This window comes from Lissotriton vulgaris, chromosome 8, assembly GCF_964263255.1.
Source record: "Lissotriton vulgaris chromosome 8, aLisVul1.2, whole genome shotgun sequence".
Lineage (NCBI taxonomy): Eukaryota > Metazoa > Chordata > Amphibia > Caudata > Salamandridae > Lissotriton > Lissotriton vulgaris.
In genome coordinates this window covers 1,184,356,184-1,184,383,390 of record NC_141696.1, presented here as the reverse complement: position 1 = coordinate 1,184,383,390, position 27,207 = coordinate 1,184,356,184, and the positions used below count along the sequence as shown (strand labels likewise).

At 45.1% G+C, this 27,207-nt stretch overlaps 1 protein-coding gene across 4 annotated transcripts in view; it reads right to left on the bottom strand.

Annotated features, from left to right (window-relative positions):
* The window catches only part of LOC147698471 (phosphatidylinositol 3,4,5-trisphosphate 3-phosphatase TPTE2-like), a 308,096-nt gene extending 282,802 nt beyond the window's left edge, over window positions 1–25,294 (bottom strand). Inside the window, exons 1-2 of one of the 4 annotated variants that reach the window (XM_086935050.1) lie at window positions 24,953–25,294; window positions 3,881–3,962 (exon numbers count right to left, since the gene is read on the bottom strand). In XM_086935050.1, coding sequence (XP_086791176.1) covers window positions 3,881–3,930 — 50 coding nt within the window. In that variant the 5' untranslated portion in view covers window positions 3,931–3,962; window positions 24,953–25,294. Of the gene's footprint in view, window positions 1–3,880; window positions 3,966–24,952 lie in introns of all 4 variants that reach the window. The other 3 variants (XM_086935048.1, XM_086935049.1, XM_086935051.1) reach the window with 3 other exon arrangements.
* Between the last annotated feature and the right edge of the window lie 1,913 nt (window positions 25,295–27,207).

The following is a 27,207-nucleotide window of genomic DNA, read 5'->3' as shown; positions in this document are numbered from 1 at the left end:
ATAGGGGCTGGGTCCTTTGGCAAAGATGAATAGGCGGCAGGGATCTGGAGGGCTCACAAGTGGATGAAGCGCATTCTGTTGGCTGTTTCCAGTGGGGTGATGGCTGGCCAGCTGGCCAGGGTGGTTTCTGGGGGGTCCTTGTCATTAGAGTGAAGGATAATGAAGGTGGAGAGGTCAGGCCAAGGTGTAAAGTTGTTGTAAATAGTTTTAATTTTTTATTGTGAAGTAGTGGGAGATCTGGGCACACCGGGCCCGATTCACAGAATGAACTTACTACTTTTGGCATTCACAGAATGCACTTACTACTTTTGGTATTCACAGAATGAACTTACTCATTTCGGTATTCACAGAAGTTAGGACTACTAACTTTAGGACTCTTAAATGCCTTCTGTGAATACCGAAAGTCTTAAAATTAGGATTTTTCTCAATTTAGTAGTAGTAAAGTTAGGACTACTAACTTTAGGACGCCTAAATGCCTTCTGTGAATACCGAAAGTCTTAAAATTACGATTTTTCTCAATTTAGTAGAAGTAAAGTTAGGACTCCTAACTTTAGGACTCCTAAATGCCTTCTGTGAATACCGAAAGTCTTAAAATTAGGATTTTTCTCAATTTAGTAGTAGTAAAGTTAATTATCCTAACTTTACTACTACTAAATTGAGAAAAATCGTAATTTTAGAACTTTGGGTATTCACAGAAGGCATTTAGGAGTCCTACAGTTAGGAGTCCTAACTTTACTACTACTAAATTGAGAAAAATCCTAATTTTAAGTCTTTCGGTATTCACAGAAGGCATTTAGGAGTCCTAAAGTTAGTAGTCCTAACTTCTGTGAATACCGAAATGAGTAAGTTAATTCTGTGAATACCAAAAGTAGTAAGTGCATTCTGTGAATACCAAAAGTAGTAAGTGCATTCTGTGAATGCCAAAAGTAGTAAGTTCATTCTGTGAATCGGGCCCATAGTTCCTGTGAGGGGTGATGGACGTGGAGTTGGTGGCAGGGGACTGGAATTATTTCACTATGGTGAAGATTTCGTTCGAGATGTTGGAGCAGTTTTGGATCAATCCAGTAAGTGCTAAGCACTTGGTGGTTATAAGTCACAGATGGTAGGTCAAGAGGGCTGATCTGTAGGTGTGTCCATTTCTGTCGCAGTTGTCATTAGCGTGGAACCATCAACATTCCAGCAGTTTGCAGTTGCATTCAGTGAATCTGACTTCTTCGGGTATGTGGGTGGGGTCATTCACTCATTGGGAGAAGTCCTTGTGTGCCCACGTCTTCCTGGTGGTGAGTGGTGTTGGGGTCTGTTTGCTTCTCTAGGTGAAAGTTGAGGTTGTCTAGTAGAATTAAAGAGTTGTATGCAAGTGAGCATTAAGATCCCCAAGAGAGGCACCAAATTTGGACCTTGGTCCAGGGGGCTGGTAGAGTAAGCCTCCTGCCAGGGTGGTGGAGCTTGAGGTCCTGAGTTTGAAGGCCAAGTATTCTAGACAGTTGCTAGTATTCACTAAAGTAATGGTGCAGTTGATTTCCCTTTGTACTCCTCCTCTGGGTTTGCTCATTCTATCCTGTCCTGCGATCTTGTAGCTGAGTAGGAGGACCTCTGCGATGTCTGGAGCGGATATTGGATTGAACCAGGTGTCGTGAGGAAGATCATTAGTTCTTGAGGAGATCTAAATAAACTGACAATCAATTTATACCAGAGGATTATGTCCAAGTACCCTCCCTCAGCAAAAAACAAGGAGAGCAAGAATGCAACATTGAATCAAAATCAAACTTGGCCTACAACCCAGGTTATGCTTCAATGCAGGCCAAGTGATCCCCAATGGATGAGATTAAATCAAGAATTCCTTTCAATACTTTGTTGTTTGTTTCAGTGCATGCCCTAAATATAATAGGTATGCCATTAAATGGGTCCCAAGCTCACCGTGTCACATTACTCAAATTACATCTCACTGATGGCGATCAAGTAGGCTAAAAAGTGGTCTGGATTTGATTTTGGTCTTGTCTGTAGCTGCCTTGGTCTGGTAGATGGAGATGGACTTTTCCTAAAGGAGATTGATATGCATGAGACTGCTCTCTGTCTAGAGTTGCTAAGTGGTTGAAAATTGATGGACTGGAATGCAGTTCCAAGCAAACACCAGTGACTGAGATTTACTCAACCATTCCTTCAAGAATTACTTTGTTGTTTGTTGCAGTAAACCCCTTGGGCCATAAACACTAAAAGTGCATTTTCATTGTTTGCGCTGGTCTCACCTTATAAAAGGTGTCCCTGGCGCAAACAATTAAAATGCGTCATATTACCATGAATGCACTGCCCCCAGGCAGCCGTGAACTCAGCACATTCCTTTGAAAAACAGAGCGGCTGCTTTAAAGCCGCTCTATGTTTTTACAGTGCAGGCAGCACCCGCTTGCACTTTTAAAGGGGATTAGAGATCCCCTTGTAGGCGGGTGCAGTAAATGACTGCACCCGCCTGCAAGGGGATATCAGGAAGGTCCCCCCTGAGAGCTTCTTTGCCTCTGCAATATGGCGTGGATGCAGAGGAAAAGGGATTCCATCATTTGCATGGGGCATGACCCCATGCAAATGAGGGAATGCCCTCTGAAGCGCTTTATGTGCACCAGCGCTCTCAGTATTACAGAAGGGACTGCACAAGTGTCTGCAGCCTCTTCTGTTATGTCAAAGTGCCCTGGGGCCTGCAAAGCGAGCACAAACACATGTTGCGCCCCCGGGGTACTTTGCGTAACACAGACCCCTAACTGTAATGGATATGCTTATACTGAATGTCCTGCTCACTCTGGCACAGTACAGAAGCAGTACTTCACAGATGAAGCCTGAATACACTGAAACTGGACAGAGGTTGCTTGTGTTACCACCTGGAGGGATCCTGACTGGGCAGTCAGGCTGTACTCTTCCTACAGGAACCGGGCCAGGGCTGATACAATGCATATGGCTGAATGTTGCCTAGAGTAGCGCAATGAGCGAAAAACGATGGACTGTACTAAAGACAAGTTTATCCCCAGTGGGTAAAATCAACTGAAGCTTTTTCCATTATATTTTTTAGTTGCAGTCGACACTGTCATCTTAGAGCAGCATGCATCACTGTGGAACTCAACACTTCACACAATCAAAGAAAGAAACTAACAGTTTCAGGAAAGCGCATACATTTCCAAACAAAATTAAAAGAATGAAACCAGATCTCAAAATGATCTCACTCCTTCGCAAACTTAAGATGAAATAGGACTGGATCCTTCCCTTACCCACTTCAAAACCCTACTGAAAGAAATACCTTAAACTTGACCCAGCTTAACACTCCTCTATCCTCTACTGAGTTAATGAAAAATGTGTAGTGGGAATCAGAGAGTCTACTCCTACAAATATGCTTGTATAGCACTGACCACAGGCTGACACTGCATAAAGTAAATATGTTATATAACCGTCCTATATCCTACAATGCGAGATAGACTTCCCATCACCCTTTGGATGGGAAGCTATCTAACAGGCAGTTGATTAATGTCCAAACTTCAGAAAAATGTAAATAAATAAAGAACAGTTTGATGAAGGCACAAAGAGCTCAAACGGGTGAATGTTTACAGTCAATGTTAGGCATTCCGCCCTGACTTGTCTTTGTGCTGATCAGGCAAGGGTACCGGTGAGGACAATATTTACACTGAACACATGAGATTTATCGCAGACGATCCTCCCTGGACATCCCCAGGGACATGGCAAACTTCTCCTTTTTCTAGTGATCGGTCACTTTCTTAAAGCGTAGCGTCAAGGAGGCTGTCCTATTAGAGCGAGGCGTACACTTAGGCGTATCCCCCATCACCTGCTCCTGTTATTCACTCACCACTCTTAACTAATTGTAAGATTGCAAGGTTTCACTCACCCGTTCATTCCTGCAGACTCCATCCCGGGGTCGTATCTCACCACTGGCATGCCGCTGCTACGCCCAGGTCAACTGAGTTCTTCTGCTGGAGGAAATAAAGCATCATGGATCACATTGGTACAAGTTGTAGAAGGTTAGGTCCATCTCAGTTTCCTTGGTGTAAATTTACATTCAGCAATAAACACAGAGGCCCTTAAAAGAAAGCAATCACTGCCTCAAGGAACAGGTACAGATATTAAACAGCAGAAGTCTACATAGGCACAAACACAAAGGCACAGATAAGACCAGTGAGAGTCAAGCCAATATCCTATCCACTCATGGGAGTTAATACTCAGAATGAGTAGTTTAAATACTATCAGAACTTTGAAATTATCAAATGTACGAAGTCTGTCAACATAAAGGTTTTATGGTCTATCAGGGTAAATTATACCAAATATTTGGTGCATCCCGACTTAAATTACATTTAACCTCCCATCACGCTAAAATAAAATGAGAATTCAACATATGTCATCATATATGCAGGCTGCACTTCCAAGATGTCTCAGGCTAAGCGCCTGCAGTTTGTTGCCCTAAAGTGCTTCAGCTACAGGATTTTTCACACATACTCTTTTGAAGTTCTCCACTGCAGATCCAAAGTGCCATTTACAAAGGAAATAGTAACTTTACAAGTCATAAACGTGCTCCTAACTAACAAAAAATTGCTGATTCCCATTCATACACCTAATACCAAACTGGCGGATTTCTCACCAGTTCATAACTTGGACTAAGGTTTAAATGCATCCTTATATTTTTCTTTGGTCCTTTTGAAAAATATTTACTTTTCTATTTATAGAAATCTATTGGACTACTCCCTCTAAAAATACGGGGGTGTTGTTGACAGCCAGTTCACACATTCACATTTGCTACTTTTGACACTAAGTTCTACAGGAGTAAAAAACAATTGTGTATGTTGGCCAATACAATGGGGTAGCGGGTCACTTAATCGCTATTGAAATATCGATCAACAAAAATATCACGTTCACAATATTAACTACCACAATACTGCTAAGGACAGTAGATGTGGGCTTAAGAATAGTGAATATATGTTTCCCTATGTATGGTTATCTGGATGATAAATTGATTGCTGATATTATGGATGGAATATTGTATAGGTCTATATTTCAACCATGACAATTGACGTACAACTGGTGAATACCAACAAAGTTATGACTTTGTGGGAGTGCACCACTTTCCAAATGCCACACTGACGGCCTATCCTGTGGGAGCAATCATGCTCCCACCATAAACCCTATGCACAAAGCAACCCAAAAGCCTCTCTAGATAAGTATTTTCATGGCATAAGCCCCGGTAGTGTCTGCAGATCCTGGATCAATGAATCAGTGTTTACTATTTGCGCTTGATAAAGACCCTTTTGTGTAGTCGAGTAAAAACTAGAGGGCAGATTTATAATACCTGGCGCATCCCCAGGGATGCGCCAGTTATTGTGCGCCGCAGCTCCGCCACCCATGGTGTGCCGCACACCATGGGGCAAAAACGGCACAGATGCGTGATGCGTCTGTGTTGTAAAGGCGGCGCATTGCTGGAGTTGCGTCGCAAGCGCGACGCAGCTCCAGCAAGGCTCGGGGGTGCCCTATCTGTCAATGGTGCGTCAAGCCTTACGCCTGCTTCAAGCAGGCGCAGGGTTTTGACGCAGCATTGACCTAAGAGTGACTAAGTGAAATCTTGTAGATTTCACTCAGTCACTTTAGGAGGCGTTCCTGCGCAGGAACGCCCCCCCTGCGCCGGAACGCCTTCTTATGGCGCAGGGCTTTACAACGTGACGCATCTCCCAGATGCGTCACGTTGTAAATACCCCGCACCATGGTGCATCTTTTGCGCCGCTGCTGCGTCACAAAAGTGACGTAAAAGAGGCGCATGGGGCTTGTAAATCTGCCCCTACATGCACACAAAGTTTTGCAAATGTGTTCCCAGGTGAGTTTGTAGACGTAGACATTCCATCATCCTCACTGATTGTTTATAAACTAGCCAAGTAGATCACAAGTAAGAAAGTGAGAACCAATCCACTGCTGAACACAATAAATCCACAAACTGATTTAAAAACAGACTTAGGAAGTGAAAGAACTTCATGAAGGACAGGGTGAAACAGGACTCTGAAAATCTCACGAGTTGCTGGCCATCATGCCTAGATTTAGGGAGATACTCTAAAAAACTGAAGGATGAACCCGGCCTGTATCCCCAGGTATGCGAAAAGTGTGCTTTTTTGCTAGTTCACACAATATTTATTCGTGTATATTCTGCAAAATGCATATAACCCATGACTAATATGAAAATATTTCAGAAATAGCAAAAATTACATTATGTGCATAGTACATCCTGCATGCTTGTGCTAGGTGCAGTGACATTTACCACCAAATAGGCTTTTCACATATTTTCATCGAAACAAATATTTTCTTAATAAAATAATACTATTTACCAAAGACATGCTGAACACACTGAAACCAACACCCAGTGAAATTTGTGGTTTTGCTCCAGCTTGGTACAGGAGCAGCATGGATTCCCCAAACAATTGGAGCCACTGAATTGTTTCTTTTTTATAAATTGTTAATCTCATACGTGAGCATGCCTTCCTTAGGTGTTCTCAGAATTTTCATTGTACATCTTATGTCCAGTCATGTAAGAGTAAATAAGAGTTCTACAGTTGTACTAGTCCTTACTTATAAATGCTTTGTGAAGTGGTCCCATAGTTAGGAGAATAGGAAAAGCCATCAAGTACAGGGCGTTGTTGAAGTTAGAGAACGAACATGGTAATACCTTTTTTTGTCAAGTGGTGTGTTACTAGATCTATCTGTTCGTTTGAACTGTATTTGCTGTGTCTCTGAGTTTGGCGATAATTTGAGGCTTGAGTATGATGCACTCATGATTTATACTGGTTAATTTGCGTTGAGGGAGGGCTCTTTATTGTGTGAGTGAGATTATTGCTCCTGGCATCCAGGTTCCAATTCGCTCCAGGTTTGTCTATGTGGTCTGCTCTCATCCGGGAGACATTGTTTACTTTGCATGCGTTACATCGCGTGCCATTACAATGCGGTCGTTACAACGACCGTGTTGTTACATCGCATATGATTACATCGCAAGTCATTACAACGACTTGCTGTAGGGGGCAGAAGGTGTTGGATTTACAATCCAACACCTTCCCTGCTGTTGCACAAACTGGAGTAGGAATAGTAAACTATACTATTCCTAAGTCCAGCGCACCCCCTACAGCAAGTCGTTGTAACGACTTGCGATGTAATCGTATGCAATGTAACAATGTGGTAATTGTAACGACCACATTGTAATGGCATGCGATGTAACACATGCGTTATAATGACATATTTTCCTCTCATCCAGTCACAAATTACGGTGAGACTCTCTGAAAAAAACTTTTTTTCCAGTTGTCTTGAGAAGACACTGATTTGTGTTTGGATGCCATCTGCATAGAAGTGAGTCCATAATGTATTTGCCATGATGAGGTTGATAATGGCTCTGAAACAATTATGAACAGGGGCAATCATCTGGAAGTTCCATCTGGGACTCCGTAATTTACAGTTGTTATGTTTGTTGAAGGTGGGTCCAGTGTGAAGAGTTTTACATTCCTGAAGTGCTCTGTGTAAGATCTGGAATCATCTGGTTATCAAGTAGCATAACAACATCTTGACACTTGCCAAGGAAGTGGAAGATTGGATCCTGTACAGAAAGAAAGGCACTTTAGGGCTACAATTTGGGGTGATCTGGGTACACTATTCTGTTAGTGTCTAAGTGGTTATTGAGTTGGATTTTTAATACATCTTTTAAGATTTCGCTATACGATTTTCCAAGGAAAAGTTATACAGAAGCATAGCATTCATCTGGGTTTGTGGGCTTCAATTTTCGACAAAGTGGACTGTCCATTTGCCATAGTGGTCGCTGGCACTGAAAGGAATTAATTTATGGGTGCCTGTGATTCTTATGAAATAGCATAATGCAATCTCTCAACGCGAAGTTAGCCAGTGTCTAAAATTCACAAGAATTTCACATTCTTACCTAAGAAAGCAATATTTAGTATACATTGACGTTATGTAACATTGATGTTGTCATGTTTCAGGTACCAGCTGTGAGAGGTGGTTTGGTGTAAGTCTGTGGAAGCAGGCAAGGGTGTTTCCTCTGCTTAAAAACCCCACATTGGACCCAGCTAAACCAGAAAACTTCCGCTCTATATCTCTTCTGCCCTGGGCATCCAAGATTACTGAGGCCTACATCAACTCTATGCTAACAGAGTTTTTTTTTTTTTGGTAAACCTTTATTGGTACGTAAATCAGTTACAGTCACGGGCCTACCAACCATCACGGTCGGCCATCAGGACAGAGGCGGTCAAATCAAACAATTAAGCCATAAAAATGCAAAAGTTCGCCTCCCAAACGCTCTGTTGTAACTCAGGAGAGCATGTATACCATATTGGTAACAGGATTAAAGAAGGTTTCTTTTTTTTTTTTTAATTAAAGAAAGAACAGGATCTGATGCCGCACAATTAAACCATAACAATCAAGGGATATTCGTAAGACAGGATATTCACAGTCAGGACCACTGTATGTAAGATATTAGCGCTAGTGTACATAATCAGGATAGACGATAAACATTACATTTCTCCCACCTAAACAGTGTCTGCCCGCTGTAACGCAAAGCATTGAAAAACATCCACCCTTATTATTTGAACTAGCAAAACGCACGGAGAGTTACCTCTAATCAGCTCCCGGGAAGAGAAGAAGAAAAAGAAGAAAGTGAAAGAAAAGCCAAGTATGACAAAAAGAAAGGAAGGCCATAGAAACAGAAAAGGAAAAAACAATAATACCCCTCCCCCATCCCCCCACCCTGCACCCCTGCATACGGCTATGGCCTACCCCCCTAGCAGCGTGCCTGTCGCCCAGTGTCTAAAACCCGAAATATAGAAGGAAGAGAAATAGAAAGGAGAAAGAGACAATAATCTACACGAAAGTAGAAAAAAAGGGGAAACGAAAGAAGTTAACTAGAGCACCACGATAGGAGAAAGAAAGAAAACTTGGAGGGTTCCCAGTACAGGCCCCCCCCACCGCCGCGTGGCATTTCAATGACACCGGAGTTGTTACCAAAGCATCAAGGACACCAACATAAACAGGATAACAGTCGCCGCTCAGCTCCTCAAGTCACCCAGCTAAGATGAAAATCCCCCCGTGTAGCAACAGAAGAAACCGGAGTACCATTAATTCACATAGACCCACCCAGCCCTAATCATAAACATATCCCAGTCCGTGTGGTGCAGGGTCGGGCAGTCAAAGTACCAGAGTGAACAAGCAGGCCAGTCCGGAGAGAAGCCGGAAATCTTGCAATGCACCAGGATACGACACACTCGAAAGCCATCCACCGCCACTTGGTCTTTCACGATCCGGAGAACAAAGTTTAGCGCAAAAAGAATAGTCATTACGCAGTTTCTGGGTCCCATGATGAAACCCGCCACCGGAGAAGGAGCGTGAGAGAGAGATCGATAAAAACACATTTGTTGGTTTCTCCAACTAAACCATGCACCCATGGAACCAGGTGTCCCTGTAGCAATCCACTGGGAACGAACAGGGAGTCCCCCAAGTACAAACATTCGCCTCTCAGCCACCGATAGAGTCACCTCAACTCCCCACAGCAGCGTCTTCACGGCAAAGTGTAGAAGGGGCCACACAAACAAAGTCTCCTAAAGACGATACCGGCATCGGGCTCTCTTTCCATTCCACATGTACCGGGATCACCCCATAACGATCTATTCCAGATTCTGCCCTTCCAGCACACAGGGGGTATCCGATCTCCTCCCTTCAGTCTTCAGTGCGCACTGCCACCGCCATGGTCAGGTATGTCTTATTGAGGCGCTACTTCCAAAAGGGACTCCCAGCATGAGCGCCGCTCAGACGAACACCAGAGCCGCCCGCCCTCGATATGGGGAAAAGCATAGTATCACCAAGCCCTCCACGTTTGCACACAGTATGGGTGCCATCTCCACTTCCCCACCGATGGTCACATACGAGACCCCTCAATCCAAAAAGTGCCGCAACAACGTTGTGCCGCAAACGGCTCCGATCACCTGGGGTGCGGGATGTAAACAGCGGCACGCGGGCCAAACAAGGTTCAGGTAGGGAAACAAAGAGCAGCGTCTAGGTTTCCATTTTCATCCATCAGCAATCGGGGGGGAACATAATCGGCATAGAGGGATGGCATATTTCTCGTTCACCAGGCTCCACGGGGCAAGCGCTGGATGCACACTCTCGGGGGTGGGCTGACCTCCATAGCGGTCGACCGGCCCCTTCTGGGTCGGCACGGCCATTGTTGTTGCACTCTTGGCCGGCAGCAGCATCACGCGGGGTCCCAGCTTCGGGTCTCGTGCAGGCCATAACGTACGAGGGTCCATATCTCCATCTTCAGGACGCGAAAATCCCTCGGAGTCGAACACAGCAACATAGCACCCTTTCCGACGTTCGGGAGCACCGTAGCAGCGCAGGATAGTCGACGGGATCAGGCGGCGGGGGAAGAAGGTCGACGGAGCCGGGAGCCCGGGCGACCATCTTGGTCGCCGGTCTGGCTCCGCCCCCGCTAACAGAGTTTTTGAACAATAATGGTGTTCCAGATCCCTCTCAGAATGGCTTCCGCCCAGGTCACAGCACTGAGACAGCTCTTCTAGCTGTGACGAAACATCTGCGGACAACATTAGATGCCGGGCACACCGCGGCATTGATATTATTGGATCTCAGTGCTGCATTTGACACGGTCTCCCACCAGATCCTATTACATCGTCTGGAGGAGGCCGGCATAGTGGTCCTCGCCTTGCATTGGTTTAGATCCTTTCTATCTGAAAGGACGTTCCAACCCCCCTTTTCTCTCCCGTGCCCAGTCTATTAGACAAGGTGTGCCACAGGGCTCAGCTCTGAGTCCAAAATTATTCAATCTTTATGTTCAACCATTGGCTACAGTGGCCAGTGGTAGAGGGCTCACTATTGTCTCTTACGCCGACGACACACAGTTGGTGGTGGCACTCTCTGACAACTCCATGCAAGATGCTCCTAGGTTCCAGGGCGATCTTGCAGTGGTCGCGGAGTGGATGACTGCCAACTGTCTCCAGTTTACCGCCCACAAGTCTGAGGTGCTGCTGGTCGGGAGAGACCCTGAGCTATGTAGTGAGCACTGGTGGCCCACAACTCTTGGTGGCGCACCTACTCCCAAGCAGGTAGTAAAAAATCTGGGGGTCTGGATGGACTCGGCCCTCAATTTCCAAGCTCAAACAAAGAAAGTGTCAGGGACCTGTTTTGGTCTGCTATGGGGGTTGAAACCTCTGCTGGGGTTTTTTGATCCGTCCGCCCGACAAGTCATCATCCAGGCTTCGATTTTGTCAAGACTGGACTATGCTATCTCGCTCTATTGAGGGATGAACAAGGCAGAGGTTATGCGACTGCAGAGGGTCCAAATGCGGCTGCCAGAACCCTGCTTGGTCTCCCCAGAAGCTGCTCTACAGCCAAGGCCATCTATCGGCTGGATTGGTTGCCAGTAGCTAAACAGATAGAGTTTAAGGCTCTCTGCATGGCCTTCAAAATTCTGAAATTTTCCTCCCTAGGTATTTTAGCCAACCTACTCGTGCCCTATGTACCTACACGCCAACTTCGCTCTATGGGGCAGAACCTGGTGATTGTTCCCCGGGTCAGGAGGATGCGTGCTGGGGGAGGTTCTTTTCGCACCCTAGCAGCAAAACTCTGGAACTCCCTTCCTTTACAGATCCGCAGCCTGAATAACTACTTGGCCTTCCGGAACGCAATCAAAACACATCTCTTCCCTCTGTTGTAGACCCTAGCTCCACCTGTGATCCTTCTAATCTGCTGTCAGTGCCAGGACGCCTCTTTGCTGGGGCAGCTGCGCGCTATACAAAATTCTATAACATAACATAACACCTTGAACAGGATCCAAATAAGGAGAAAAATGTCTGTATGATGTAAAAATATTGAGGGAAAACATTCTGCCAGCCAAAACATAAATATTGTTTCTTTCCATTTAAGATTATTGTAATTATTTTTGTTTTCCTGTTTGAGAAATACATTTTACCCCACAGATTGACAGACTCTTTTAGCTAATTCTGTCAAGTTAATGGCAGTTTTGGAACTACTGTTGGAGTAGTCCACAGTAATTATAATTTGTATTCAAGGCATGTTTTTAACATTTCAAATTATATAAATTGCTACAGTCTGCAAATTTAATTTCACTCTTTTGCTAAATCATGTGGAACTCAAAGGTGCTGTGAGGATGTTTGCAAATGTACAAGCCGCTGGCAATCGATCGGGCTGTGTTCAGTTAATCTTTTTCTTTATTTTTTTTTCCTCACAGCGCCACTCCCGACCAGGACCAGCCATCACATATATATGCATATTAGACCACAACAAGAACAAAACCAAGCTGCCACACCAGGTTTTCTATCTGAAAAGACGCTATAATTAGTAGAATGGTCTCTGGTGGCTCAGTGGCAGGTGAAGTGCATGTCCAGAGCTATTTTGCATAAGTATTGATAACTATAGGAAAGAGTATTCCTGTGTCTATTCCTTGCTTACTGCAGAAAGTCCAAGAGCTTGATGGGTTTTAGCCACTCTTAGCATTTTCACGTTTGGTATGTGATGGGCCCCTCATGCTTGTTTGAGCTAGTTGGGTGTGCAACCATGGTGAGAAGCAGGTAACAGTGGAGCTCTATGTCCTCGCATGCAGAAATATATAAGAAGTGCATGAGTGTGACAGTGGTGCACTTGGATATTCCCTAAAAGAAACAGAAGGAGATGCTTGGCCAAAATGGCTGATAGTGGTATCTATAGAGTGGGGCAGAGGGTGCCCATGCCCCAGCTCTATTTGTGCTGCCCTCCTTTGTGCCACACCACCACAGCTGCAGAACGTATCAGGAGGCGACATAGAAAAAACAGATAGACACTGCATCTTGCTACATCCATTAATTTGTACAACTACCTTTTATTGCAAAGCACTGTTTGCTTAACAAGTTTAAATATGACTTTGTATGTATGTCTGTACATACCTATATCTAAATATATCTTTCGATATATACACACATCCATAAAAAGCCAGATTTAAACATTTTAGGGAAATACGTGAACGGGGTGTGTGTGTGTGTGTGTTGTGTGTTGTGTGTTGTGTGTTGTGTGTTGTGTGTGTGTGTGTGGGTGTGTGTGTGGGTGTGTGTGTGTGTGTGTGTCGTGTGTGTGTGTGTGTGAAGTGTTTCCAAAGAACAGCCTCAATTAACTCAAACTTCACACAAGGCAAGGAAACAGCAGCACAGCCAGGTAACCAGTACCCTTTACTTTTTTTTTCTTTAATTATCACCATCGGGTGCGGACGTCTGACCAACGCGTTTCAGATGCAGCCTTTAATAGGGTCATTTTCCCTGCACTTTGTCGGTTACAGCCGATCTTAGGGCTGTGTACCGAGTCGAAGGTAAGACTCCCAACGGCAGCCATCTTGAGTGGGAGGCGGCAGCTGGGACAGCGCTCTAGCCATCCCTACAAAAGGAGCCCAGTGAGAACAGGCGCGAGATTCATTGCTCTGACACTTGCGTAATATATTGGACCCCTCCTGAGGCTTGAGCCGGGAGGTAAAAGAAAGCTAAACTGTGTACAATTGTTGCTGACTAATAGCGCATTGTAACTAATTTTAGACGGCGAAATTTTAAAAATACCATTTCTTTTTAAAATACCATTTCTTTATTGCTTTGCACCTACCCCGCCCCTGCGAATCATTTTCCCTGCACTTTGTCGGTTACAGCCGATCTTAGGACTGTGTACCGAGTCGAAGGTAAGACTCCCAATGGCAGCCATCTTGAGTGGGAGGCGGCAGCTGGGACAGCGCACTAGCCATCCCTACAAAAGGAAACGGACGCTCTCCGCGTCAGCGGACGCGTACAGTGGACGCGCCTCGCCAGCGCCGGAGTCACGCCAGAGTCAGCCCGTCTGCGCCCGTCTGCGCTAAGGACGGGCTGGGGACTGTAGTATCTGCTCCACTCACCAATAATGCCTTCAGGTCAGATAACCAGAGAAAAGCTACTGTCCTTAAACCCTAGTAATAAGCAATGCCACCATGCTATAGAAGTAGACAGATGGCTAGGACCTATTTCCTGTATGACGTGTAAACAAACACTACAACCTTATGTGAGGTTCACTCCGAAAATTACACACAAAACTATCAAGGGAGGACTGATTAATGCACGCTCTATGTGTAAGAATGCACTACACATACATGATCTGATCATAGAAAGTAATTTGGACTGTCTCATGGTCACTAAAACATGGCTAAAACACTGGTCCAATCCAGACATTGTATGTGCACTCCCACTTGGATATACGATACAGAGACTGGACAGACCCATTCAAAGAGGAGGAGGGATTGCTGTCATTCATCGAGAAACCCTCACATGTAGTATTCGGGAATTACCTGATATAAAAGGTGCAGAATGCTTAGCTTTCAATTTACAAGCCCATGACTCTTTTACGTTCTCAGGGGCATTAATTTATCGCCCACCAGGACAAACAAGCCATTTCCTAGAAAGCTTGGGAGAAGTACTCACCAGTATGACACTTAAGGCCGCTAATTTCACCTTAATGGGAGATTTAAATCTTCATCTTGACAACATTAGCGACCCAAACGCACTACATTTTAAAGACATAATGCATGTGTTGGGGCTTACAATTCTCACGAATGACCCAACACATACAGCGGGCCATGTGTTAGACAGTATTTGCTCTAATCTAAAGTCCATTAATGTCTCCACGCCCTTGCTCCAAACTTGGATTGATCATAAATTTATTGCATTTCACCTTAAAACGGAAGAAATTAAAACTGTAAAATGAGATAAAATTAGAAATGAGAAACTAACTCCATGCTGGACTAAAATTATTGAGCACCCTGATCTACCTAACTGGGTTAGAGAGAACAAACCAGAGATAGTAGGAAATGTTGTTATTGACAATCTTAGTTATGAAAAATGGATGAGAGCCATAGGTGAGAAACTGACTTCTGGAAGAAATAAAAAATCCATGTCCAAACGGGAAAATCTCAGCTCCCTGGTTTACAGAGGAATTAAAAGATACACGACGTATAGTTCGTAGACTCGAACGTAAATGGCGTAAGCACTATGACGATGACGACCAGGCCAATTTCAAAATATCAAGACAGAACTATCACGCACTTATTAAACGAACTAAAACAACTTATTTTACAAATAGGATAGAAACTTCACAGAATGATCAAAAAGAAATACTTCGTATTGTTACAAGTTTCCGAAACCCAAAAATCTTATCTCAGGACATACCACCATCACAAAGTTTTTGCAATGAGATTGCAGACTACTTTGAACAAAAGATCGTTAACATTACGAAAAATTTTCCAGTTATTCCCCTAAATAATGAAAACAGCATACAAGGAAGTAATCCTGGGACGACAACCAGATGGAATACTTTTGACCTGATTGATAAGGCAGACACCTTGCAAACCATGTCAAAAATTAAATCCGGCTCGCCACTTGACCCATGCCCTCCCTCAATAATTCATGCGATCAAAGAGGAGGTAAACCCCATGATCAATGACATTATCAATGCCTCACTTCAATCTGGAGAAGTCCCCAGCGCATGGAAAACTGCGATTGTAAAACCACTGCAAAAAAAGACCTTACATGATCCCTCTGTTCTAACAAACCTGCAACCGATTTCCCAACTCCCTGCATTATGTAAATGTGCTGAAACCCTGGTCAATAAACAGCTATCAATATTCCTGGAGGCAAACAATATCTTACACCCTAACCAGGCAGGTTTCAGAGCTAACCATTCTACTGAATCAGCTCTACTATCCACAACAGAAACCATAAGAACTGCACTAGATCAGGGGGGTAAGGCTGTCCTTATCCTCCTTGATTTATCGGCAGCTTTCGACACGGTGTCCCATGCCATTTTATTACATCGCCTAGCTGAGGCTGGTAGAGGGGGCACCGTGTTGAACTGGTTCACAAACTTTCTGTCACACAGAAAACAAATAATCAGGTTAGGACAATACTATTCAGAGGAGAAGGAGATTGGCTCAGGGGTGCCTCAGGGCTCTAGTTTGAGCCCTACCTTATTCAATTTGTACATGGCACCCCAGATCAATCTAATTGCGTCCTTTAATGTGAATACGTTTGCATACGCCGACGACACCCAACTGGTCCTGATTCTGGATGATGATACAGATAAGGCAGAACGGGGTCTAAAAGAGTGTCTGACGGCGACTTTTAACTGGATGCATGATAATCATCTTAAATGCAACTCTGCAAAAACAGAGGTCCTACCATTCGGGAAAAACAATCTGTTTTCTCCACACATCTGTTGGCCATCTGATGCGGAAGCTCCTCCTAATACCATCAATGCAACTCATAACCTGGGCATAAAATTTGACAACATGCTTTCTTTTAAGCAACAATCTAAAGAAATAGCAGCCGTCTGTTTTAACATCATAAAAGGACTACGCAAATTCTTTGATTACTTGCTGCTGCCTGCCCGCCGAACAGTAGCAATTGCTCTAATTACATCTAGAATTGACTACTGTAATAGTCTGTATGCAGGGGTAACAAAATCTACCCTGCACAAATTACAGATGGTTCAAAATGCGGCGGCGCGGCTGGTCCTAAGGTGGCCTAGAAGATCATCAGCGTCAGCCGCCCTGGACAAGTTGCACTGGCTTCCCATTCAGAAGCGGATTTTATTCAAAGTCCTCGTGATCACATTTAGGTGTTTTCACAAACGTGGCCCAAAATATCTGGCCAACAGATTTCACAGGTATTATCCCTCCAGAGAACTCAGGTCAGCCACGGCCAATCTGATGACTGTCCCCAAGTTCAAACTTGCCACCAAGGGTGGAAAATCACTGGCAGTTCTTGGAGCCAAAGCCTGGAACACACTCCCCATGGACCTCCGTCTCATAACATCAGAACAGATTTTTAAAAAATCCTTAAAAACCTGGATCTACGGATTGTCAGAATCAAAATGTAAAACTCTGGTCTAATTGTACATAACAACTTGAACGCAGATAAAAACATCGTACAATCTGTCAGCCATGAAGTCAAAGCGCCAGGATGCTCCCTGGAGTGACAGAGCGCTATATAAAAACCCACAAACAACATATATATATTTAGATATATATATATATATATATATATATATATATATATATATATATATATATATATATACACACATGCACAAATATATTTAAAAAAACTTTGTAGGTGGACCCACCAGTTTTTATCTGAGGCTCAATGTGTGCCTCTCCCCATAACATTCACTTCTAGAGACGCCACTGAAGGCTAACACTGTTCATACAAGAAAGATTGAGAGGTCGAACCTGGTCCCTTTGCAGAGAAAACATGAAGCCCTCGTCTACTGGTCCTCTCAACAGAATGAGGTATGTAGACAATACTGGCATATGGTGGATCTGAAGGAAAACAAGCACTGGCAAAGCATATAGGCCCGGTGATGGCTGCCGGGCTTCTAGTTTTCTCTTGTCATGGTTTTTCTAACACTTTTTGTTTGTTTGTTTTTAGAAGCTGCTGAGCAGCACACACCAATATAACAACGAAATAAAGATTGCCTAAAAGCAAAATATGTTTCTTGACCTCCCGAGTTTGCCATACTAGTACCTGGTACTGAAAGTACCTACTTTGTATGGATGTGAAACAACATAATGCCATTTCTCACAGTGAAGTTAGCCAAGGGTTGAAGTGCAATCCCATTGCCCTGTACTGTGTGCTCTTTGCAGAAGAAAAATGTGACTAACACCAGAACAGAACACTGGATAAAGAGGGCTGGCTGAAAGCCCCTAATATGTATGTGCAAAATGTATATGTACTTGGCTAACGTCAAACCGAAAGCCCATACCACAAGGAAAAACCAAGGGCTCACAGCACTAATCGAGTAAACATGATAAAAGCGCACGTCAGCCGTGGCAGGATTTTCTTGTTTTTCTGTAGCAAGGAGTGCAACATTGTTGCTGTATATATTTCTTGCCAGAGGTCAATGGCTCCTGGTAGCAGGGACTGAAAAGAGTGCCAAGGATTTTTCAAAAATGTACTTTAACCCCTTCCGCCGCAGTGCTAAGGGGGCTGGGCGGAAGAGCGGCGGGCGCATGCTGGTGACGGAACCGCTCCGTCACCAGCGTCAGTTGCGCTGTGCTTATGACGGAGCGGTTCCGTCATGGCCCCGCCCGCTCAATAGAATGCTCAGGCAGGCGCGGAATTCGCGCCGCGCAGGAGCGTCTGGCGGGCCATGACGGAACCGCTCCGTCATCAGCACAGCGCCACCGCAGCTGATGACGGAGCGGTTCCGTCATCAGCAGGCAACGAGTTAAGAATGTTTTAAGGTTGCCCTGACATGGTAAGGGAGATGAGCTGGGCACAGGTACGGAGGTTGCAGAGTCACTCCAAGCTCTGCTCTATGGTACATCCAGTGGCGGCTCCTCCGCTAAGGTGGAGGAGCGTCGGCCCACTGCTTCCGCTGTAAGCTGAATAAAAAAAAAATGTATAATAAAGTTCGTTATTATCATTTTGGTTTTTGCCTTCAGCTTGCAGCTGAAGCCAGGCAGGCGGGGTTGGGCTCCGTGTGATACAGGGGAGAGAGTAGGGGCAGCACCTAAAGTGCACATGACGCTTTGGCCAGCCGTCTTGTATTATAGCCTGGGTGGAAAACATGCACAGCCTGCCAGCCCCTGTCTGAGCGCCGAACCACGGCGCTCAGACCAATCACAATTCTGCTACGGCAGCGTTGTGATTGGTCAAGGGATTCTGGGAGGATATGTGCTTCCTGTAGAGAGGAGGACGGAGAAAGAAGAGGCGGCGGCCAGCTGTAAGGAGGTATTTGCTACTTTTTTCTTATTGTCCCCCCCCTTTCTCCCCTCCCCCGCCCCACCACCCCTTGTCGGTAGCAGCCACTACTGGGTACATCTGCAGCCATGATTATAAACATCCAGTTATGAGGTGCCCAAGATACTGCGAGAGGGAGACTGAATTTCTCAGAGAAACACAAATTATTTGTAATTTCTAACTCATGAGGATCATAGCAGTTAGGTCCAGATTACAGGCAGCTCATTAAACATCCCTCTGTGATGCTTATTTGTTGCCCAGGGCAGATGGTCTCGTAGACAACTCAGTGCCTTCTGTACTACCATGAGCCATTTAATGAAGGGGCCCTGGCATATCAGGCTAACAGACTAAACACAAGTAGGGTCCGCCTTTACCTATCATCTAGTGTGTTTTGGGCACAGATATATACATTTTAGCCTGAGGAATGTCTCTCAATCTATCTATGCTTTAGAAATCCAGTATTGCTTGGACAGGCACTATTTACTCCAACACATCAAGAAGATATTACAGTCTTCAGCCCAGAATGGCATTACTGCCTCAAACATCATAAAGTGGTGCTTTGAAAGTCAGATCCCCTGGCTCGACAGAAAAGGCGGGTTGAGTCTGGCTTGCTCTTAGTGAGGTCACATACCGCTTGTTTCTCATGGGGAAGCATACTTACCTCTAGTTTGCCCTTGGTGAGGTTACATACTGGTGGTTTGCTCTTAGTGAGGTCACATACCGCTTGTTTCTCATGGGGGAGCGTACTTACCTCTAGTTTGCCCTTGGTGAGGTTACATACTGGTGGTTTGCTCTTAGTGAGGTCACATACCGCTTGTTTCTCATGGGGGAGCGTACTTACCTCTAGTTTGCCCTTGGTGAGGTTACATACTGGTGGTTTGCTCTTGGTGAGGTCACGTACCTCTGATTTCACATGGAGAAATATACTTACCTCTAGTTTGACCTTGGTGAGGTTACGTACCAGTGCTCTGCCCTTGGTGTGGATATGTACCTCTGGTTTCTCATGTGGAAGATATATACTTGTAGTTTGCCCTTGGTGAGGTTACATGCAGGTGGTTTGTCCTTGGTGTGGTTGTGCATCTCTTGTTTCCCATGGGTGAGGTTATGTGCTTTTAGCATTGCCTTAGTGAGATTATATATTTCTGATAACCCCCTGAGGAGGCTATATTCCTCTAGTTTCCCCTTAGTGATGTTACATACCCCTAAATTGCCCTTGGTGAGGTTATATACTTTACATTTGTCATGAATGACCTTAAATATATCTAGTTACCCTCTGGTGAGGTTATGTACCTCTGGTTTATCCTTGGTGAGGTTACAAAACTTGGGTTTGCCATGATGAGGTTACATATCTCTGGTTTCTCATTAGTCAGGGGCAAAACAATCCTGTGAAGGACACAGTCAGGTTAACAGTGGACGGGTCCGTCCACAGAATACTAAAGCTTTCCTCAACATAGCAGGGAATTAGCATTTGTTTCTTTTCCGGCTTCAGTGAGGCCATGCCTCTGACAGTGATGTTTGAATATATATTTTTAAAGTAAATCTGCAGGGCCCACATGCAGAAGGGATGGTGTGATAGCTGTAAACTGTCCTCTGTGTTGCACATGTGGTCTCTAACCTGAGCCCTGATAGTGAAGAAAAACACTACTCCTATATTCTCTCTCTATACATCTCTCCGCATCGCTCTTCTCCCCCTTCATCAAAGCACCCTCTCTCTATCTCTTACCCCCTTTTTAGGTCGAAGCCTACCAGACAGCGTACTTGTCTGGTTTGCTAAAGAAATCTTGGGGACATTCAGAAAGCTGATCTAGGAATGCATTACATCCATTACTTACCACTGGCTTTGCGGTTTGTAACTCACATTTTCTGGCTTTCTATTTGCTGGCATTATTTGATTTAGGCTGTCAGCTTGAGTTTGTCCCTCCTGTTTCCCAAACCATGTTTACTGTATTCTTCCACAAACTCACTTTCTGTAAATAGGCCTTTAAATCTTGTTCTTATCTTGCTGCATTTGCTGTGCATTCAAAGACAGAGTTTATATGTCAGGCGCTCTCTTCCAGGGAGCTGGGTGTTTATTTTTCTTTCTCCAACTTCAAAGTAAGAGAATTTATGTGGCAATCCTGCTGAGTACCCATGAAAGAAGAGAGGGGGTAGGATTTTTTTTGCTAGCATACAACAACAAAAAGTGCTGTGCTGATGTTGCAGAATATATCAGAATTAGTACGAATGAAGCACTTTTTTTTTAGTAATTCAGAAGTTCAGTGGAAACAAATATTTGAATATGATCAAAACATATCAATACCCTATGTGATGACATTTGTTCACAGTAAAACCATATTTTTGGTGCTAGTGTAATGGTCCTGTCAGTTGAAAATGAGATGCTTGTAATGGTAGTGTGCTCTCACACCATGCATACTCTACACTACGCCACTCAACTCCACTCCATGCCCTTCCACTCTATGCCACACCCCTCCATTCTAAGGCGCCCTACTCTACGACATGCCACTCCACTCTAGAACACTCTGTGACTCACCACTCTACTTGGCTCCATGTCACTCCAATCTATGCTACTCTCTCCACTACACAACTACCATTCCGCTCTACGCCCCTCCACGCCACTTATCCCACTCCACTCCACCTCACTCCAACCTACCCCACTCCACTTCAACTTACCTCACTTCAATCTACCTCACTCTAACCCAATCTACCCTACTCCACTCCAATCCACTCCACTTCGATCCAATCCACGCTTGTCCACTACAACCTACCCCACTACAATCTACCCAACTCCACTGAAATCCAATATACCCCAACCCACTCTACCCCATTCCACTCTACTCCACTCCACTGAATCTAACCTAACCAACACCACCCCACTACAATTTACACCACTCCACCGAAATCTACCACACTCCCCTCAAATCTACCCAGCTCTGCTCCAAACTACCCCAATCTACCCCACTTCTCTCCAATTCACTCCAATCTACCACAATCCATCCCACTCTTATCTATCACAACACACTCCATTCCAATCTGCGTGACTTCACACCAATCTACCCCACTCCAATCTACCCCAGTTCAATATACCCCACTCCATTCCAAACTCCACTGCAATCTATCCAACTTCTCTCTGCTATAATCTACCTCACTCTACTCTAATCTAACCCACTCCACCCCAATCTACCCTACCCCAATCTGCCCCTCCACAATTTAGCCCCTTACAATACTCCCCTATCTACTCCACTCCAATCTACTCAACTCCATTCTACCCCAATCCCCTCCATTCTAACCCACTCCACTCCAATCTACCCCACTCCTATCTACAACAATATACCCCACTCCAATATACCCCACTCCAATTTACCACACTCCAATCCACCCCACTTCACTCTACCCCTATCTACCCCACTTCATTTCACTATAATCTACTCCATTTCAATTTACATCACTCCACTCAAATCTACCCTACTCTACTCCAATCTAACCCATTCCACCCCACCCCAATCTAACCTACTCCAATCTACTCCTCCCCAATCTACCCCTCCCCAATCTATCCCTCTTTACCCCAGTCCATCCCACCCAGTTCCAAACTACCCCACTCCAATCATCCCTCTTCAATCTACCCCACTCCAATCATCCCTCTTCAATCTACACCTCACCAATCTACCCCTCCCCAATCTATCCCACTTCACCCCACTCCATCCCACCCAGTTCCAAACTACCCCACTCCAATCATCCCTCTTCAATCTACCCCACTCCAATCATCCCTCTTCAATCTACCCCACTCCAATCTATCCCTCTCCATTACAATCTACCCTACTCTAATCCACCCAATCTACCCAGCTCCACCCTAATACCCCCACTATACTCCATTCCAATCTACCCCACTACATTTCACCCGAATCTACCCTCCTCAAGTCCACCCACTCCACTCCCCCATTCCACTCGCCCCCAGTCTACCACATTCTATTTCACTTTACCAAACCTACCCCACTCCACTACATTCCAGCCTACCAGATGCCACTCAAATTTACCCTACTCCAGTACAATCTAACCCACTCCCATCCACCCTAATCAACCCCACGTCATTCTACCCTACCATAGTCCTCCTCAAAATACCTTACAACAATCTACCCCATCCAATCCGCCTGACTCCAATCTACCCTATTCCAATCAATTCCAAGCCAATCTACCTCACCCGAACCCAATCTACCCCCACTCCAATCTACCCCACCCGATTCCAATCTACCCCACGCCACTCTATCTAACACCGCGCACATATGAGAGACCTGTTGGCTTTGCCAATGCTTGTTTCTGTAAATTGCTATCTTGCTCTCTCTCCTTCATTCTCCTCTCCGTGTATTTGAGTATTCAACCAGCCACTGGGGTAAGTGAACCTTTAAGAAGGGTGCCTGCCCAGTAGGTAAGACTAATTTATTACCTGTTCCTAAACAGAGGAAGGGCAAGAGGGCAGCCTCCAGGACTCAGTGACACTTACCTGTGTTTATTCAAGGCCAAGCCCAAAGTGGACTTCAAACCAACTAAAAACATTCGCCTGCAAAAACGTGTCCCTTCCAGTGCTAGGAAAGTTACCCGAAATCTCTGCTCTGTCAGAGATGAGCCAAGCAAACCCTGGCACAAGCCATACTGGGGTTTCTGGGCTCTGGTCTGTCAGGAGTAAAATCTGCGAGCTGGAGGGAGCCATTAGAAAGCCACAGCAGGCATTTTAACCATCTGAGCTATCACGGCAGCGGGTCTGGGAGTTACAAGACATTGAAGAGAAGTACCGCCGCAGGAGCTTCAGCGAGGGTGCAACCAAAAGGGTTAACCAGCTCTTATGATAGCGCTTCTTAACTTGTATCTGGGACTCGCAGGTCAGAAGGCCGAGCTGACAAACAATACAGCAAGAAAAAAGAAACAATGGCAGTGCTTCCGGGTGGGGGGGGGGGGGGGTGGCAAAGTAAACAACCCTGATTAGAGACCGAGAAATGCTAACATTTGCAAAGCAAGTTAAAGATATGTGCGAGGAAAATTGGATAAGGGGAAACAAAGGAAGGAAAAGGACGTAACAAAAGAAAGAAAGATAGAAAAATGGAACAAGGGATGAAGGGAACTCTCTTCCAAAACAATTCCGGCGGACCTTTCTAGAAAGGATCCAGAACGCGCAAAGTGGAGTTTTAATTTAGACAGCCTAGGGAAAGTGACTCATGATGCTATCTAATTTAGCATAGGAGAACCAGGATAAAAACACGTGAGCGTAAAGTAAATGCGATTTTAGGAAAGTGCCAAAAAAAAGGGGCCGGGCACTTTAGAACACAAAACATGGGGGGGGGGGGGCGACTTCAGGGAAATGAAAGGCGGAGAGAGGAAACGGCAGCGCTTCAGAGCCACTCGATAGAAGCGCAGCCCCAGCCGCCGTCGGCGCCCCATACAGCGAGGCCACAGAAACACATCACATAGGTTTCTTGCTCACTGCCACCCATTTTGTCTTTTCAAACCATAACATGAAGGCATTACTGTAGTCTCGTTTAGAGGAACCCGCGGAAGGATGAGAGGCTGGACTGGCATTGCCGGGACTCGAGATTCGGAGCCGTACAACTCGCTGAGCCATCTTCCCGGTGTGACTCATTTACGATAGGAAGGGATTTCCCACGGGGCATTTTATAGTCAGGATATTCCAGTATGATGTAAGACGGTCATAGTAAAACAAAATACCTTTATAAAGCTCTTTTTCTTGGTATAGTTTCTATATCCCTTTTCGGGATTGATTTGCAAATATGGGAATTCTTCAATATTCTTGCAATTTCTTATTACTGCCATTATTTCTGTAATTATGTTTTAGTATGCCTATTATACTCAATAAAGATTTCTAAACTAAAAAAAGACGGTCTAAATGGGCGAAGAGTTTAATCCAACATCCCTCTCAGATGCCTAAATTCAAAACGAGGAAGGTACCCTCAAACAGGGACGCGGGTCGCGCCCGTCCTTAATTTGGGTGCACGTCCGATGTGTTCTCTATTTAATATCGTATTCTGATGTCCTGCACTGCCCACTCTTCCCGCGACCCCCCCCCCCCCTCTCCCCCAGCAGCCCTTTTTACAGCCCCATTATTCAGACACCCTCACCTGGCTACCCCTCTCTTCAAGCCGGATTCGCCTCCCCCGTCAGGTGCGGACCGGTCCCCGGGCGGCCCGTATCCCGCCCGGCTGCTTCCCTTCTCCCGGCTCCGCTCCCTCGCTCCTGCCTCCTGGCGCTGCAGACTCAGCGGTTTCGCAGCACTTCCTGCAGAGCACGACGCCGCACTCTGGTGAACTTTTCCTCCAGGATGAGTCCAGGGTTCCGGTTGCTGACTGAGGACCGACCCTTCTCCCCACTCCTGCCACGAGCAGGGGGAGGTGGCTGCAACCCCCGAGCCCCAGTGGATGCGTCTGCTGTCCACTGCCTGCCCCGCTGGGCAATCTGGAATTGGTGAATGTTTGTTGACAGTAAAGGCTGCCCGCGCTCAACCAGTCTGAAGGTGTCTCTTCCGGCGAGCATCGCAGGGAGCCAGCACGCCACCCAGAAACAACAGCACAGAAAGTTCTGTTCTGACAAAATAAACACTCCTGCCATGTGCAATAGCTATGGCAAATAAAGTAGGGTAAGTAAGACATGCCACAGCTCAGGACTTAAGACAGCACCAAATACAACGAATACAATCTTTTTAAGGATCTCACAAACTTGGGTTTTTATTAAACGTTCTAGTTGTTTTTCTTTTTCCTTTTGTGTTTTTTACCCCCAATAACCCGAGGGTTTGCAACGTCTTCTCAACCTATATCATTGTTGTCGCCGTAAACGAAAGTTTTTTTGACACATCGCCGCGCTCGCCCTTCAGATCATAAACTGGTCCTGACCTCAACAGTTGTCCTAAAACCACAAGGCAGCTCGGGCGGCGGCCACTGCAAAAGTCGAGCCCGAAGGACCTGCCTTCCTGTCATTTCAAGTGTCCCTCATTCTGTTACTCGTCTGCAGCACAAAATAGACGGGCAAAACTCGGTTTTACAAGTTTAAAGCGCTTGTGAAGTCCATGTTTCATTAAGCACAGCCGTGGCGGCTAAACATCCCTAAGAAAGTGCTACACCATGCTTGGTGTTTTTGTAAGCACGGCACAACTATGCATTCTACCTCAATTTGTTTTCGGTTTGAAAGCTCGGAGGGAAAACCCTAAAGAAGTGAAACATTATGTCAGCGTGTTTTAAGCATTACCATATGTCCAAGAAGTCGAAAGCACAGGAAGTTGGAAAGGGGAAGGCAAGAAAGTGTAGAATTTCAGTTCCACACCAGTGCCGATAAAAGAAAAGCCAAAAGACACACAGATGATGAACAGAATGCAGAGCAAATCAAACATTGGCGGTTCGGGCTGGGCTGGGTCTAAATTGGAATAGCGTGGCGTGCAAAAAAACTATGGATTTAACCCAAATCTGTGACTGGGGGTGAATGTGCATTTTAATCAGCATTCCGTCCATCATCTGTTCTTTTTGCATGTAACTGAAAAGTCAGCACCAAACAGAGCTAGGTATCAGAACGAAATATGCTTTGACAAAATCAACTGCTCCAGTGTTTTTTTTTGGGGGGGGGGGGGGGGGAAGGAAATGTCCAGTTTACTTATTGGTAATTCCCTGACTCCAATTTTCTCTTCCTTGTCCCTAGGCAGTGGTATGGGGATTACTGGCCGTAGAGATGCAAGTGAAAAATCGCTTGTCTAAATGAGCTGGTACCAGCCACCATTGACCCTCCAGGGTCATAAGAATCCCCTGAGAATATGTCTTGACAACATCCCCAAGTGGATTATGTTGAGGGATCAACAATGATTGTGGACGCCTGAAACAGTGTCATTTTAAGGATTTTTGGAGCCTCTGGCAAGTTATTTTGTGGGGCCCCCATATAGGGAACAACTTTGAATTCTGTAACCTAATTTCTGTTAATTCAAACCTGCATGATGTTCAACAATATTGGATTATACTTTCACTTCCACACAAAATCAACTGAAATATGGCTGGCATTTGACTGGAGATAGACGCGGTTAGAACGCAACCCCTCAGGTTTGAGGCCCTGGTTTATCAAGCGTAACAGGAGGGGATTTGTCCTATTATCTATATATAATAGGAGCTGCGTGCATCAAAAGAGAAATATTTTAGACTGCTCGAGTTGACATCTGCTTATATTCATCTAACCATTGAACGAATCCTATATGGTGGAAAATATCAACATTAAAAAGGTAGTCATACAACACGGTTGGAGTCATTTGCCAAAGCCAGAAAAACAGATCAGATGGACGAATATTTTTAATACAGAGACAGGAGCGCAAGCAAAAACATTTCTTCAGAAAAAATATATAAAA